General features: G+C 42.1%; 1 protein-coding gene across 3 annotated transcripts in view; it reads left to right on the plus strand.

Annotated features, from left to right (window-relative positions):
• The first annotated feature begins 10,806 nt into the window (after nucleotides 1-10,806).
• The window catches only part of MGAT4D (MGAT4 family member D), a 64,381-nt gene continuing 58,872 nt past the window's right edge, over nucleotides 10,807-16,315 (plus strand). For all 3 annotated transcript variants that reach the window (XM_070258647.1, XM_023636517.2, XM_070258656.1), the window contains exon 1: nucleotides 10,807-11,150. In XM_070258647.1, the coding sequence (XP_070114748.1) occupies nucleotides 11,057-11,150 (94 nt within the window). In that variant the 5' untranslated portion in view covers nucleotides 10,807-11,056. The remainder of the gene's footprint in view (nucleotides 11,151-16,315) is intronic.

Raw genomic sequence — 16,315 nt, forward strand, 5'->3', positions numbered from 1 at the left:
GGAAGTGTCTCTGAGGTGGTTTTTGGGTTTGTTTTTTTTTTTTTTTTTTGGTGGGGAAGATTGTCCCTGAGCTAATGTCTGTTGCCAATCTCCCTCTGTTTTTGTTTTTTTCCTTGAGGAAGATTGTCCCTGAGCTAAGATCTGTGACAAACTTCCTCTATGTTGTATATGGGACGCCACCACAGCATGGCTTGATGAGTGGTGTGTAGGTCTGCAACCAGGATCCAAACCTGTGAACCTGGGCTGGCCAAGCAGAGTGTGTGAACTTAACCACCTCGCCACCTGGCTGGCCTCTCTGAGGAATTTTAACACATATGAGCAGGTAGCATCTCTGCTTTAGGACTAATTAGCAGTCCACTTCTGTTGCTGAATGGTCTAAATCTCATAGCTCTCTGTCCACCAAAATAAAATAAGTTTCTTGGTTTATCCATGAGAGGTCCTGTATCATAGGAACTCCAATATAAAAGTTAGCTGCTATTTGCCCCATGGACAGTAAAAACCCAGTCAAATAGTAATGCAATGGTAAGTCCATGCAGTGGGCTGAGTTGAGAACAGTATACACGACGATGGAAGGCGAACTTAGTTTCTTACTTCAGGGCAGTGTCTGTGGACATAAAGAGTCATAGACAGTAAGAAATTTGAGAATCTTGATGAATTAACATTAAGAATACTCCCAGTGTAGGGAAGAAATTGTGGAAGGCCCTACAGGACTTCCGAGGGAGGATTATAGTGGATCACAGAGATGCCCACAAGAATCAAGTTGGCTCAAGAAGGAGAACGTTGAGCTGATGCCCCGTGATTCCCTAGAAGTAGGCATCTGGGCAATTTAAGCAGGTACAGTGGTGCCAAAGCCATGCAATACTGGGTGGAGTGATGATATACCCCGCTTGCCTCTTACCTAAGCCATTCTTCTGGTAAGAGACTGTGGAATGCTAACAACAACATCAACAATGAAGTAGCCATTTAAAGATGGCATTTGGAAATATATCCTGGGCACAGGGGTCCCAGCATACAAGCCAGTGAACTATATAGGATTGCTGTCTACGCCTCTAGAAGAGTCAACTGAGTTTGACATTTATTCCATCCACTGTCAAGGGCTATTTTGTTCCCTATCATACATCTTGCTGGACCAAAGAATGCATTCTACATGGCCGATGTATAGAAATAGGCCCCCCAAATCCCACCATAAGCTGGACATATCATATTCCTTACCACCTTAGAGTAGCTGTTAAATTGATACTAGAACAGGTAATTGAAACATTATTGAAAATACAGTGTAAAGATGTGGTGGGCTGGCTAGATCAGTTAGGGGAACAGGTGCTTTGTCCAAATACGAGTAGCAAAGGAGGAACAGTTTTAAAAAGGTTTTTGGCAAGCTCATAGACACAGAGAACAGATTGGTGGTTGTCAGAGGTGGGGGATTTTGGAGGGGGGTTTGAACTGGGTGAAGGTGGTCAAAAGATACAAACGTCCAGTTATAAAATAAGTAAGTCTTGAGGATGTAATGTACAGCATGGGGACTACAGTTAACAATACTGTATTGCAAATTTGAAAGTTGCCAAGAGAGTAGATTGTAAAAATTCTCATCACAAGAAAAAAGAATTCTGTAACTATGTATCACAAAGGATGTTAACTAGACTTATAGTGATCATTTTTGCAATATATACAAATATCAAATCATTATGTTGTACACCTGAAACTAATATAGTGTCGTATGTCAATTACATCTCAATAAAAATAAATAAATACAAAGATTTTTCGGTGCTGGAGGTGGAAATGAAGAGGTGGAGGATGGTGCTGTGATAGAACTCTCTCTCTTTCCCATGAAACTGTTGGGGAAGCGGAAGAATTCAACACCCCCCCCCCCACCCCACCTTTTCCTTAAGGTTCCTATGGCTGGTTAAATAATTAAAAAGGCAGGTTAGCAGGAGAAAATCAAACACAGTTTAATAGCATATATACGTGGGAGAAACTCGGGAGAAACTGAGTAACTCAGCCATCTGACGGAGGCTGCCTGTTGAAATATCTTCAGCTACAGACAAGGAGGATGTTGGGGGTAGTGGTTTGGGATTTCAGAGGGGAAGAAGAAAATTTACGTGGAGATGCAATGCAAATGTTTGGTAAACAGGTTTTGCTGGGCCAAGAAATGGGTTTGTTGGTGTCTTTCTATCACACCTATTTTACATCACACTATAGCTATCGTATGGTATGAGCTCCTTCCTGGAACAGGCCTTCTTGTTAAATTCTTTTAGGCAGTTTGGCAGAGGGAGGTTGAATGTTCTTCCTGGGTCTTCTGAGCCTTTATTGTCTTCAGCTCAAAATAATTCTCATACCAGAGTGGCGCATCTTGGGGCAGCCTGCCCTGAACCCCATCAGTACAAACTTTTGTTTTATTGGATCCTGTGTTTAAAGGACTGACATTACATTTGGATGACCCAGTGGAAGGGAAAATTGCTGCCCAAGACATCATTTCTATTCCCTTGAACATAAATGTGCATATTTTTAAAGAAACTCCTGTGTTGGATACTGACTTCATATCACGTGGCAAACAAGGATTGAGTATATGACTCACTCCATTTCCCTCACTCACCCCATATAGTGGGGATATACAGTCACGTGTCACTTAAAGACCGGAATACGTTCTGAGAAATATGTCATTAGGTGATTTCACCGTTGTGCGAACATCATAGAATGTACTGAAGGGGAACAAAATTTGCCACCCCAAAATGTGTCTCTTTAACATGAGGATTATCTCAGGCTGATTATTTTTAAGAAACAAGACTCAGAGTTTTGCTTGTTACCTCCTTCTTAACTATCTAAAAGAATTCAGATAAAAAAAACTTGTCTCAGGAAGTGAGGGGCAGAGTGGTTGAGTTTGCACACTCCACTTCAGCAGTCTAGGGTTTTGCTGGTTCAGATCATGGGCATGGATGTGCCACAGCTCATCGGGCCAAGCTGAGGTGGCTTAGAACTAAGAATGACATACAACTAGGATATACAACTATGCACTTGGGCTTTGAGGAGAAGAAGAGGAAAAAAAAATAGATTGGCAACAGACATTAGCTCAGGTGCCAATCTTTAAAACAAACAAATCCTGTCTCGGGAAGTGAGCTATCAGCTTAGCATAATGTGAACTAGGTGGTGGACAGGGAGGAACCTAGAAAAGCCTGTTTCTTGGGCTCCCTTATGTGTTGTTCTGTTTTTGTGTGGCCAAACAGACCCTTGTTTTCAAATGTTTGCTCCTTTTCACCTACTTGTGAATTGCCTTCCTTCCCTTTTTTTTTTAAAGATTTTATTTTTCCTTTTTCTCCCCAAAGCCCCCCAGTACCTAGTTGTATACTGCAGTTGTGAGCGCCTCTGGTTGTGCTATGTGAGACACCGCCTCAGCATGGCCTGATGAGCCGTGCCATGTCTGCGCCCAGGATCCTAACTGGCGAAAGCCGGGGCCGCTGAAGCAGAGCACGTGAACTTAACCACTCGGCCAGGGGGCCAGCCCCACCTTCCTTCCCTTTGAAGTCCCTGACTCTCCCTACTCCCAACGTCTTTTGTCTCTAGCTGAGAATAGTATTTAAGGTGAGAGCTTCAGCTGTTTTGGTGAGTTACTTGGTTTTCCTGGGTTTCTCCCATATATACATGTTATTAAACTTTTGTTTTTCTCCTTTTAATCTGCCTCATGTCAATTTATTTCTTAAAACAGCCAGAAGAATCTAGAAGAGTATAGGAAAATTTCTTCCTCCCCTACAGGACTTACACAAACCTAGATGGTATAATCTGCTACATCCTTAAACTCTATGGTACTAATCTTATGGGACCCGGTGGTATGGTATGCGGTCCATTATTGACCAAAATGTTGTTATGTGGTCCATGATTGTAGCTATATTGTACTTGACCAAGGCAACCCTTCCACTTCTTCCCTAGAATGGAAAAATGGGGAGGCTTTGGCAAGTTTCCTATTGCTGCCCTCTTTGTGGACTGAGAGTATGGCTGATCCAGAGGCACCTCTGGGGAGCCTAGATCTGTATTCTGACACGTGATAAATGGAAAAGGCATGAAACATTAAAAGAAGGAAAATACGAGAACAAATGAATGATGATGCTGGGAAAAGATACTGTTACTCTTAGCCCTTAAGAGCATCTGATAGTAAGAGAATAATACGGCTATTTCTCTCAGATGTAAAGCCACATCATGGTTGATGGTAGGATAAGCCCTCAGAACCGTTCTCCCCCCAAATTGAATTGAAGCTGATTTACATGTTTGGCTTGAAAACTCTGCCAGGGTAATCTGGAGAAAAACTGTGACACAGGACCCCTGAATCCCTGCCCAAATGGTAGCAGACTGGAACTGTTTGGCTGGGGACTTATGGGCTATGCCTATTTTCTTGTTTCTTTTCTAGGTACCCTGCACGATGAACTGTGTGGCTTCCCAGTTTTCATTAGGACCTGGACAATGGCTTCTTCTTGTCCCACTGCTTCCAGGAATGGTGAGACTTCAGCCAGGCTACATGATACTTTTGTGTAAACTAGTGTAAGATGCCTTCCTCACTCTGAACAGACACCGTCCTGCACCCCAGTGCACTTGGAGCAAGTGCTGATTTAAGCACTCACCTAGGCAGGGCCCCTTGGTAGGACACAGCTGGCATACCCACATGCCACATGCCACCCTGAGGGTGGGCCCAGCAAACTGTGTTTAACAAGGTTTCCAGGTAAATCTTTTTTCTTTTTTAAAGATTGGCACCTGAGCTAACAACTGTTGCCAATCTTCTTTTTTTTCTTTTTTTCTCTTTCTGCTTTTTCTCCCCAAATCCCTCCAGTACATAGTTATATGTTTTAATTGTGGGTCCTACTAGCTGTGGCACGTGAGATGCTGCCTCAAGGTGGCCTGATGAGTGGTGCCATGGCCACGCCCAGGATCTGAACCAGTGAAACCCTGGGCTGCCATAGCGGAGCGAGTGAACTTCACCACTCAGCTATGGGGCCGGCCCCCAGGTGATTCTTGTTCATGCTAAACTTTGAGAAGAACGGCTGTCATAGGTGATCTGTAAAAGCCCCTTTCAGTGTGACATTTTCCTGAATTGTGCTGAACAGATGGCACTCACCCTGGGTACAGATGACTTCTTTCGAAGTAACTTGAAGCAGAAAATAGGCGCCAGGGCAACTGGCATTTTATCAACAGTCATTATCTTTCAGATTGTTTTCACCTTCAGGATCCTACATATATATGAGACTAGAAAAATTGTCCCCACTAAGTTTACTTTTGTGCTAATAACAGTCGTGAGAACACTATTTAGACTGAGGTTAACTGAAGAATGCTTGATGACTGTTTGTGATGCCAGTAATATCCCCACAGGACGCTCCTTCTATACCTATTACTGCAGCAAATATTTATCTTCAGCCTGGCAATTCTCTACTTCCCATGATCTGAATGGGACACTAATTTTTAAAAACAAACAAAAACAGGGAAGTCTGAAGTCTTTGAGAATGCTACTGCAATCTCTATCTACTGGATTTCCTGGAGCGATGTTGACTGTTGGCTTAAATGGTAGTAGGTAGTGACTGCAGGTGCTTAGCTGTGAATATTGCTCAGCTGGACCACAGGCCTGTGTTGCAATCAACACCTTTAATCCGTGAAACACCCTGAAATGCACATGGGGAATATAATATGAAAATGTATAAGACCTGATCTCTCTCTCCTCCAGGCTCATAACATGGCAGAGGAAATAAAATATGTACATAACAATTCAATAAAATGCAGACTGAGTGTCCTGAGAGGACCAGCTGCTACGAGGGTTCAAAGAGGGATAGATTCCCTCATACACAGTAATCAATGAAGTCTTCATGGAAGAAGTGGCATTTCAGCTGAGTCTTGAATTCTTTTGATAGGTAGGAATATGAGTGTCTCTGTGGGGGGTGCAGTCCTTGTTTGAGCATGAAGCAGAAGGTGGAGCCAAGAAGAACCAGCAGGTGGCTATTTGTATCTCTAGCACCTAGTTCAATGACCGCCCAGAGCAGATGCTCAGTAAGTATGTGTTCTGACTCATAGACAAGCCATTGACTGAAGAGCAGGTTTTTGGTTTTTCCTTTTTTTGGAAAAAACATAAAAGAAGAAGAAATAGCTGTAATATAAAAATCGATTGGAAGACACATGCTGATTTCAAAAACGTTAAGATAGGAGAGCAAAGTATTTTTTTGAATCTTGAAAACATGGTATTTGGTGAATTTGAGTGGAGCAGAACTTTTAAGTCCTAAATAAAGGCATATACAGCTAGAGAGGCAGAATGGAACCAGATTGTGTTAGTCCTGGATTCCGGGTTAATACTTTTGATTTTTAACAGAGCGTTGCTGAAGGCTTTTTGAGCAGGTAGTCTGCTGTAGGAAAAGTAACAGTTAGAATCAGTGAAAAGTTAGCACTGCTTCCAATGGGCAACAACAGAGAACCAAAATGTATTGCACTTACACAACAACAGGAAATAGGCTAAGTGAGTTTGAGTATCATTTTAGCTTATCAACCTCAAACAGAGAGTCATCCTATCTTACTATTGAGGAACCCAAACTCAGAGAGGATTAAAAACCTTTCCCAATGTTACTCTGCTAGTGAATTGTGACATAGTTTGCTTTCCAACACAGCATAAAAAAAGTTCTATATTTAACACGGATATTCTATTTTCCAGAAAGGAAAAATACTTCTTTCCAGTATTAGGAAAGTAATGCCATACTCCTTCTTAGTTATCCTAGTTTCTTGAATCCAGAAACTAGTAATTGACTTATCTGGGGGGAGGAGGGTTAAATATCTTGAGAAACATTGTAATTTTGATTTTGGTTAAGTTGATGTGGTGGAGATGGATAGCTGACCATCGAAGATTTGCAATCTCTTTCCAGGGAAAAGTGTTGACGGGAAGCAGCTGCCCAGCCAGTTCTTTTGCATCCAGTTCTCATCAACAGCATTTGAGCAGAATGAAGGTGTGTTAATTCTGGTCCGACTTTCTTCTGCAATGCCTTCTCCCCATCCGCCGGAGGAATGGAGAGAATTCTAAAACCCAGAGGAGAAGGGAGCCACGTGATGGAAGAGCCTGGGATTCAGAGATCGCATGAAAAGCTGCCAGCCAATTAGAAACTGTGATTACTTGGGCAAGAAACATTACTTGAGCAGGAACAAAACCTCTGTTGTGTTAGCCATGGAAGTTTAGGAGTTTATCTGTTCCCAAAGCTGGTAGCATTTTAATGAATTAGTTGCTAATATGTTTAAATCACCATTATGAAATAAATAAATAGTGAATATGCAGAAGATGTGTTTATTTGGATTTGTGACTTGGATTACATTACAGATTTGACTTATAATGATATACAGTTTACAGTAAAATGCCAAAATGTACAGAAGTTTTAAAGAGTAAGCTTGCCTTTTCACCCTTTGGATCTAAAAGTGTCGGTACAGTTACAAATTGTCTCTACATTCAAGGAGTTTGTCACACAAAACCTAAGTATTTTGAGTAAATTGATTATTCTTTTGTGCTTAGCATCACGGTATCTTTGGGTTTCCAACAGAGATGGACTTTGTGGATAAATTAAAGCACTAGCTGTTCTTTTCTTTTATTTTTTTCTTTTTATTTTCCTGCTTTTTTCTCCCCAAATCCCCCCAGTACATAGTTGTATATTTTAGTTGTGGGTCCTTCTAGTTGTGGCATTCGGCATGCCACCTCAACATGGCCTAACCAGCTGTGCCATGTCCGTGCCCAGGATCCGTACCCTGGGCCACTGAAGTGGAGCGTGAGAACTTAACCACTGGGCCATGGACCGGCCCCTGTTCTTCTTTTAGATCTGCTGGTTTTCTCCCTCTGATACCAATGAAAACTGTTGATACTCAGAAGCAATTAGAGCTAAATTTAGAAAGATTTAACAATTAGAAACTCTTAGTTATTTACTTTCCTTCAGCTTAGCAGTATCTAAAACAATCCCAGAGCTTTTTCTGGGCACGTGTGTTTGTCCTATTAGACCTGTTTACATTGAGGTTTTTCTTTATTATACATTAGTGCATTGTAAATTATCAAGAGAGTTAAGCCTACCAAAATTTTGTTTGGCTCTCATTGTTTGCACTGACCCTACGCACGCACAAGGTTTATGTATGCAGGCTCATTGCAATAATCAATTGTTTATTTTGAGGGATTAGGTTCTTAAGCAGCTTTTCCACCTCTGTTTCCCATGGTCTCTGTGGAATCAGGCCCTCCAGCTTCTGCCCACAGCCAACTCTTTTCTCCCCAGAACTTGTCTATACGGAAACCCTCTTTTCCCAGGCATCCATGAGCAAATATCCTTCCTAGACCCTTAACCTCCTTAACCATTGATGCTACCATGTATAAATACATTTCTTAGGACAACCACCAACAATTCAATCTGCTTTGAATATATTTCACCCTCAACCATGGATGGAATTTAGGCTCATTCTAGGGACCTCTACCCTCAAGTACATTGGGATATGTATCTAAATGAAAGGCAGAGACAGTTTCTTGTCCTAAAAAAATAAAACAGCAGTTATTTTACCTGCACAATGGGTTTATTTGGGAATAGCAGAGGATTTGCAATTCAGGAAAACCAAGATATTGCAAAAGCCACAGGCAAGTCCAGCAAGCAAAGGAGAGGAATATTATAGAGAGAAAGAAATTTTATAGAGAAAAAGAAGGAAGTTGGAAGGGGTTATTTGGAACAAAATTCCATTGGTGGAAAACGAAAGGTCAAGGTGGTGGCAGTCTCTCACTGGCTGAGTTGTTGGGGTAGTTGATTTCTTGTTGGGGGTGCAATCTATATCTCTTCCTGTTGGGGTCTGTAATTGATGATTCTTCCTATGGTAGGATGTGAGGACTCCCACTTCTGGCCTCCTCACTCCATTTTAAATGAGGTTTCCTTAATTCAGTTACACACCCTGCATATTAAAGGAATTCAGAGAAGGGGCAATCCGAGTGGCCTGCTGTAGTCAGATTTTGATTCATGAAACAGATAAAACTTGAGTGAGACTTTGAGATGTGGAAAAGATTTGAATGATCAGAGAGGAGGCTGGGCATCCTCAGCAGAGGATAGACATCAAAGGAAAAGGCACAGAAAGAGAGAGGTGAACATGACATATTCAGGACAGAATAAAGAGGAGAGTCTGGCAGGTCCTGGAGGCATGTAAGAAAGTCTTAGGGGAGAATCTTGAGAAAACAGAGAAGGCCCTGATGCACTTGAACTCTCTCATCCAGGAACAGTGGAGCTACTTAAACAAGAGTGACAGCTGACAGTGGTGAACTAGGAAGATTACCTGGCATTGGAGTGAAGAGAGGACAGCAGAGGGTAGACACCAAGGACAGTGCGACCACTTTGAGAATTATTGTAATAATCTCGGTATTGGAGTAGTAGATAGCAACAGAGATGCAAATCTGGGAAGGAGCCATTTCAAAGAAGAACTGTAAAGATTTTACAAGTGATGGGATATAATGAAAGAGTAAATTGATCAGAGGAACTATAGTGCCATTGATAAAAATCAAAGGACTCTGGGAAGATAGTGCGCCTGCTGAGAACATTTAGACATCTTGGATTTGATGTGGGACATCAAAGCAGAAGTGCTGGGAAGGGGGAGTTTTACATCCAATGTGAAAAGGGAACTCACGTAAGAGGACAATGACGTATTGATTTTGGAGCTATCTCTTTGTGCTGGACAGTTTCCTTCTCCCACCTCAATTGACTCTGCATTTTTCTTCACCCTGCTGCATACCCCAGGAGGCAGGTTTGCATGATCTAGTACATGAAGCTGAACTTCCTTGCCTTCTGGTTTCCAGTGAAGCTTAACCAATGGGAAGCACTGGCAAGAGACTGAAGGGAAGAAGGAGAATAAAGTTGAGGTATTTATTCCTCCTGGCTCCCTCTTTTGGGATCTGGTTGGTTCACTGCTCAACTGAAGGCCACAATGCCTGGCCATTAGTACATGAGAAAATACAGCTTATAATGGCATCCTCAGGCTGGCAAGTGTTCTAATCTTTCTTCCTCTCAAGGAGCCAGAAACTAGCCCAGCTGCTGGTGCAGGGATGAAGTAGAACGCTTCTTACCGGACAGTGTCAGTGAGTCCCAAGTAAGAAGCATGATCAGAGTGGAGAACCCAAATAGCAAATTACATTCAAAGAGCCCAAAGAGAGACTCATCTACTGATGTTCTCCTAGTGTTTCCCAGCCCTGGGTAAAAGGCTGAGAAACCGATACCTTGAACTTGGCAAAGCTCAGCAAATCTCCCTTGGGCTGCTGCTCATCGTGTATATAACTTTTTTCTTTGGCAAAAGTTGACTTCCTGCTCCTTTCCTGTGGGAGGGAGTACCAACAAATTAAAGATAAGGGGATTAGCTGAAGGTCTGGGGTTGGTCACTTCCCACACAAAAATCTAAGCCCCCTAAGTCATTTGGGCATTTGATGGCTACCATTTAAGGCTAATAATCTCCAAGTAAAGATACATATCGTCTTTACGAACTCTTACCTATGTACAAGATTTGTAGAGAAACCTCTTCCGGTTGTGCAACCTGAGGCAAGTTGCTCAATTTCACAATGGCTCAATTTTTTCAAGATAAAATGAAGATAACAGCATACTAAGTAGATGCTTTTGTCATCTTCATATTATAATTTAAAAAACTAGGATGTTGTGAGGACTTAACGAGATAACGTATGCAAACTGTATAGCCCAGAGTCTGGCACAAAAGTCGCTTACTACTGCAGGAAATAAAGTAACAGTCACTGAGCACTCATCGCGTGCATGCAGTGGGCAGCTTTCTCATAGTTTATCATATATAATCACCAGCAGCTCTAGCATGTGGCTCAGGATTCTAAGAGCTGAGCCACACACAGGAGGCAAAGGGTGCAGAAGTTCTGCCAGAAGAGAGCCCCCCAGGGGTGGGTGTGCTGGGGTCCCCAGCGACCCGGTGGGGAGGGGGGCTCACGGGCGCGCGCGTCCAGGGCGCAGGCGCCGCGCGTGCTCATCCTCGGCGGCGTGGGTGCTGCTCGTCGCCTCCATCGGCTCCGCTGCCGGCTGTCTCCTACCCAGCCAGCTCCATGAGGACCAAGCAAGTGAACTTCCTGATCGCGTTCGCAGCGGTCGTGCTCTTCAGCTTCTCCTGCTTCTGCATCTCTAGGATGACTCAAACCAGTAAGCCGCGGGTGGCTCCTCTCGCCTCCTTTCCCGCCTCCCTGGTTTCGGGGCTTCGGGATGCTGGGGCGGCTGGATGGGAAGGGAGGCGACGTGGGAACCTGGCTGCTGTCACCCGGTCTCGTCTTTGGGGCTTTACAGATGTAGCCCGCCACGCCTTTGTCCCGCCAGCGGTTAAGCTGTAACGGGTGCCCCTGGTCCACCGGGGTGGCGGTGACCTCGGCAGGCGCGCGCGCTAACGGATCGGCCTGCGGGCGCTCCTGGTCCTCCCAGGCGTCTGCGGGCTCCTTTCCCTCCAAAGGTTCAAGGGTCCAATCTGCGCACAGCTTTCCTGCCACCCCGCTACCCCCAGGCGTCGTCTTCTCCATGGTTTCCAGAAACATGTGAATGTCTGACTTTAAGAACTCCTTACAAGAACTCCTTACACAGTCAACAGCTTTCCTCTTTCGTGTTCTACGTTACGTTATTGAACCACGCTTCAAGGCTCCCTCAAGTATTTTTTAATATCTTAATTTTTTTTAACTTTAATTTTTTTTTCCTTTTTCTCCCCAGAGCCCCCTGGTACATAGTTGTGCTTTTTTAGTTGTGGGTGTTTCTAGTTGTGGCATGTGGGATGCCGCCTCAGCATGGCTTGATGAGCAGTGCCATGTCCGCGCCCAGGATTCTACCCACGAAACACTGGGCAGAGCGCCCGAACTTAACCACTCCGCCAGGGGCTGGCCCCCTCCCTCAAATATTTTTTGCGAAGCTGAAAAGGTATGAGATGGAGAGAGACATAATCGATGATTTAGAGCACTGGTTTAGCCCCTGAACTTTCTCAGATGTACCATGCAGCTTGCGTTACCACTTTGAAACACACCACGGTTTTCATTTATTGTTGTCTGTCGAGTTGCCAACTTAGCATATAAAAATAGAGGATGCCCAGTTAAATTAGAATTTCAGATAAACAAGGAATAAGTTTTTAGTATAAAAATTGCGTGGGATATGTTTATACTAAAACAGCATTGTTTATCTTAAATTCAAATTTAGCTAGGCTTCTTATATTTTATCTTTCAACTCTAGCCCATGGTGTAACATTTTAGCATTCATAGTTGAATTTTGAATTTAAGATTTAAGAATCCTGTAAATATAATAACTCAGCCTTCCAAGATTGTCCTTCTGTGGTTTTTGGGTTAAATTTTCATTCTTCTTCTTAAACACATTTATGATTCATGTTGCACACAAAGCAATCTTACAAAAGTAATAATGTCAAGGATCAAATTTGGAAGTGGCTTTAGTCCTGTAATTAATGTTTATGTCCTCTAATTACTGTTAAAATTATGTTTTAGTCATCTGGTTAATACTAAATTTTGTTATGGACATACATCAACATTGTACCACATTTGTTTCAAAGATTAGAAGTGTATATTTATCTGAATTATACTACTAATCTTTAATCATTTTATATACTTTCACTCTTCTTCATTTTCTTTAAAGAAAATTATCCAAATGTGTTTTTATTTATTTCAGAACAATAAACCACGAGTACCTTTATAACAAAAAATAAGCAATTACTCATAATTAGAAAGCAAAATATAAACTTATAGTATTTTTGAACTGCAATTTAGATTGGTAACCTCAGAAGGCATTTTAATACAGTTAATATTCTTATGATGAAACTGTAGACTTTGAGATATACACAAGGATTTTTGTGTTTTCTAGTTTTGACCAAGAAAAAAGTTTGGTTCTGTGAAGTGTTCATATTCCCATCGTTCATATGTTCAAGTTCAGAAAATGAGATTGTTCTTGAGAATGCACTCCTCTTAAAAGAGCAGATAAAACAGGCTTTTCATTTTCTATGTGTTTCTGTGGAACGTAGCTCTAAAATAATTAGGAAATCAATCCTAGTACTATAATGAGATGTTCTTACATAAACAAAAGAAAACACAGTCTTCATGTAGTTTTTGAAGTAGTAATTTTTATAAAACACTGAAGATAGTCACAATATTTTAAAAACCTGACCTATAGTTGTAATTCTTATCAATGAAAATTTGGGAATATTTATTAGAAACATAGCCACCACCTAGTGCTTTATTCTTTTCCCCTTTAAAAATTAGTTTTTATGGGGCCAGCCCCGTGGCCGAGTGAAGTTCACATGCTCCGCCTCGGCGGCCCAGGCTTTCAACGGTTCGGATCCTGGGCGTGGACATGGCACCGCTCATCTGGCCACTATGAGGCAGCGGCCCACATTCCACAACTAGAAGGACTCACAACTAAAAAATAGACAACTATGTTCTGGGGGGATTTGGGGGAGAAAAATCAGAAAAAAAAAAAAAGCTTGGCAGCAGTTGTCAGCTCAGGTGCCAATCTTTAAAAAAAAATTAGTTAATTTTTATGTGTAGATAACCTTTTGGTTTCTTTCTGTGAGCTCATGATATTAATAATGAATTTGTTCAACAAATAAGCAAGTTCCATGAGGAGAGAAATTTTTTTTTCTGTTTTTGCCTGTTTGGTTCACTGCTGTGTCCCAGACCCAGGAGAATGCCTAGCGTGTGATAGGTATGCTAAATATTTTTGAAGAAATGAATAGTTGAATGAATGAGTGAATGAATGAATTTAGTAATTACCTACTCACGTTGTAGGAACTACGCAAAGTTTTAAAAACCCCTTACTTTCATGGAGCTTACATTCTGATTAGGGGAAATGAACAACAAACATGAATGATATAGTTGCTGTGTGATGTCAGGTGTTGGCAGGGCCAGGGCAGAGGGAGTGCTATTTTGGTTACGGTTGTCAGAGAAGGATTCTCTGAGAAGGGCATATTTGAGTAGATTTCTGAATGAAGTGAGGAGGCATTTTGTGTGGGTATCTCGGGGAAGGGTTTTCCAGGCAATGAGAAAAACAAGAGCAAAGGCCCTGTGATGGAATCAGCTTGGTAAGATGGAGAAACAGCCAGGAGGCCAATGTGAGCAAGGAGGAGAGTCACAGAAGGATGAGATGGCGGAGACCATAGTAAGAACTATGACTTTTATTCTGAGTGAGCTAGGAAGCCTTGCAGGCATTTTTTAAAGAGGAGTGATATGATGGCACGTATGTATTTAAATGATTGTTGGGTGTGGGCTATGAAAGAAAGAGAAGAATCGTAGAATGCTCCAAGCATTTTTGCCCACACCAGGCTTTCTCAACCTTAGCACTATTGATATTGAGGCTGCAAAATTCTTTTTCTGGGGGGCTATCTCATATATCGTAGAATGTTTAACAGCATCCCTAGACCTTATCCACTAGATGCCAGCAGCAACACTCCCTCTCCAGTGTGACAATGTCTCCAAGACATTACCAAATGTCCCCTGGGAGGCGTAATGCCCCTGGTTGAGAGCCACCAGTTTATTTTTTATTTTTTTTTAATTTTATCTTTTTTTTGTGAGGAAGGTTGGCTCTGAGCTAATCTCTTGCCAACCTTCTTCTATTTTATGTGGGATGCTGCCACAACATGGCTTGATGAGTGGTGCTAAGTCTGTGCCTGGGATCCAAACCTTCAAACCCTGGGCCACCCAAGTGGAGTGTGCGAACTTAACCACTATAAGAGCCACCAGTTTAAACAAGTGAAGAAAGGGAGTTGCCATGTAGTGGAATAGTGAAGCCTGCAGGAGGAGCAGATTTGAGGGGTAAAATCAATATTTCTGTTAAGAATAAGGTGCTCATTAGACATCTAGTGACAGTGTTGAATAGGCAATTGGATATATCATTTTGGGTCAGGATTGGAGATATAAATTTGAAAGCTGTCAGCGGATAGTGTTTAAAGCCAATGAGATTGGATGAGATCATGTTGAGAGCGGCTGTAGATAATGAAAAGTTCCAAAGAGTGAGCTGGGGAATTCCAATATTTCAAAGTCAAAGAAGAACTAGGAAGCTGAGAGAGCTGAGCCAAGAAAGTATTTCAAGAAGAGTTTAACACTGTCAAAAAATGCTGATAAAGTTCCCTAGTGCAGTCATAAAAGGCCATTGCACTCATAATCTTTAAAGTCATCATCACCACATTATTGGGGAATACAGCAGCCACTTGATCTCCAGGGCCTCAATTTGAGTAGGTGCTTCATGTCAGTCAACCGCAGATGATAATTTAGATAAGCATTTTGCCAGTGCCTCTCATGGACCTCCAGTATCACATCTTCTAGTGGGGTGTGGTGGGTATCCATGCAGTTAAGCCCAAGGAGGGCAGATAACCAATCCCAGATTCCCTCCCTTGAGAGTGTGTTTCCTGGGTAATGCAGCCACTCCAGGAGCCCCTAGCCATCTGTTAGCTACCTCCCTTGGAAAAGCCAGCACTTGGCCTGCCACTACCACTGACCTGGACCTGCTGCTGCTGCTGCCGCCACTGCCTGGACACTCCAGCAGGGGCTAGCAGTTTGGTGGGGGAACCACAAAAAGCAGCATAACTTCGCCTTTTTATACTCTCTAATCTGGCACAGCTGCCTCCCACTGGCACAATGTAATGAGAACACAACTGACAAGGGGATCTGGGACAAGGAACTGACTTCTGGTCTTGATCATACCAAAGAGAGTGTAGAAAGGCATATAAAGACTGACTGTCAGCAGATGGGGTTTTTAGGAAGTCCAGGAACAAGCCAAGCTAAACTGCATATTATAAGGGACAGAAATAAATTGATAAAAACTGAATTCTAAAAAGCAAAGGAACAGTAAACATAATTCAGGAGAGCAGTAACATCAGCGAGATGGGGTAGAAAAGGAATCCACTGTAGGAAGCAAAGGCATTGGGTAATAGGCTAGTTGTCAGCATGGGTGATGGGTTACTTGTATGCATTTCATATTATGCTGCAGAGCTTACCTATGTATTACATGGTTTTCTTTTGTATGTATAACGTTTTTAAAAACTGAAAGAATTTGTACTCATATTGATGAGTGATAGGAGGCACACAGTACTCAGTTCTTGAGAATATAGAACAATCAGAATGCATTTTTACAAATGTCTTTAAATAAATGCTAATTTTTATATGCATATGTAATTGATTTATTACATACACACATATTACCTACATATGTAATTGATTTATTAAAGTGGTTAATTTGTCAGTATATAAATATGAACTTTTATTTTTCCAAAAGTTACCCATATGTGTTCTATCGAACGCCCTTCTCTGTTAGCCATAGAGGTTTCATAGCGATTT

Source organism: Equus caballus, chromosome 2 (assembly GCF_041296265.1).
Source record: "Equus caballus isolate H_3958 breed thoroughbred chromosome 2, TB-T2T, whole genome shotgun sequence".
NCBI classification, from domain to species: domain Eukaryota; kingdom Metazoa; phylum Chordata; class Mammalia; order Perissodactyla; family Equidae; genus Equus; species Equus caballus.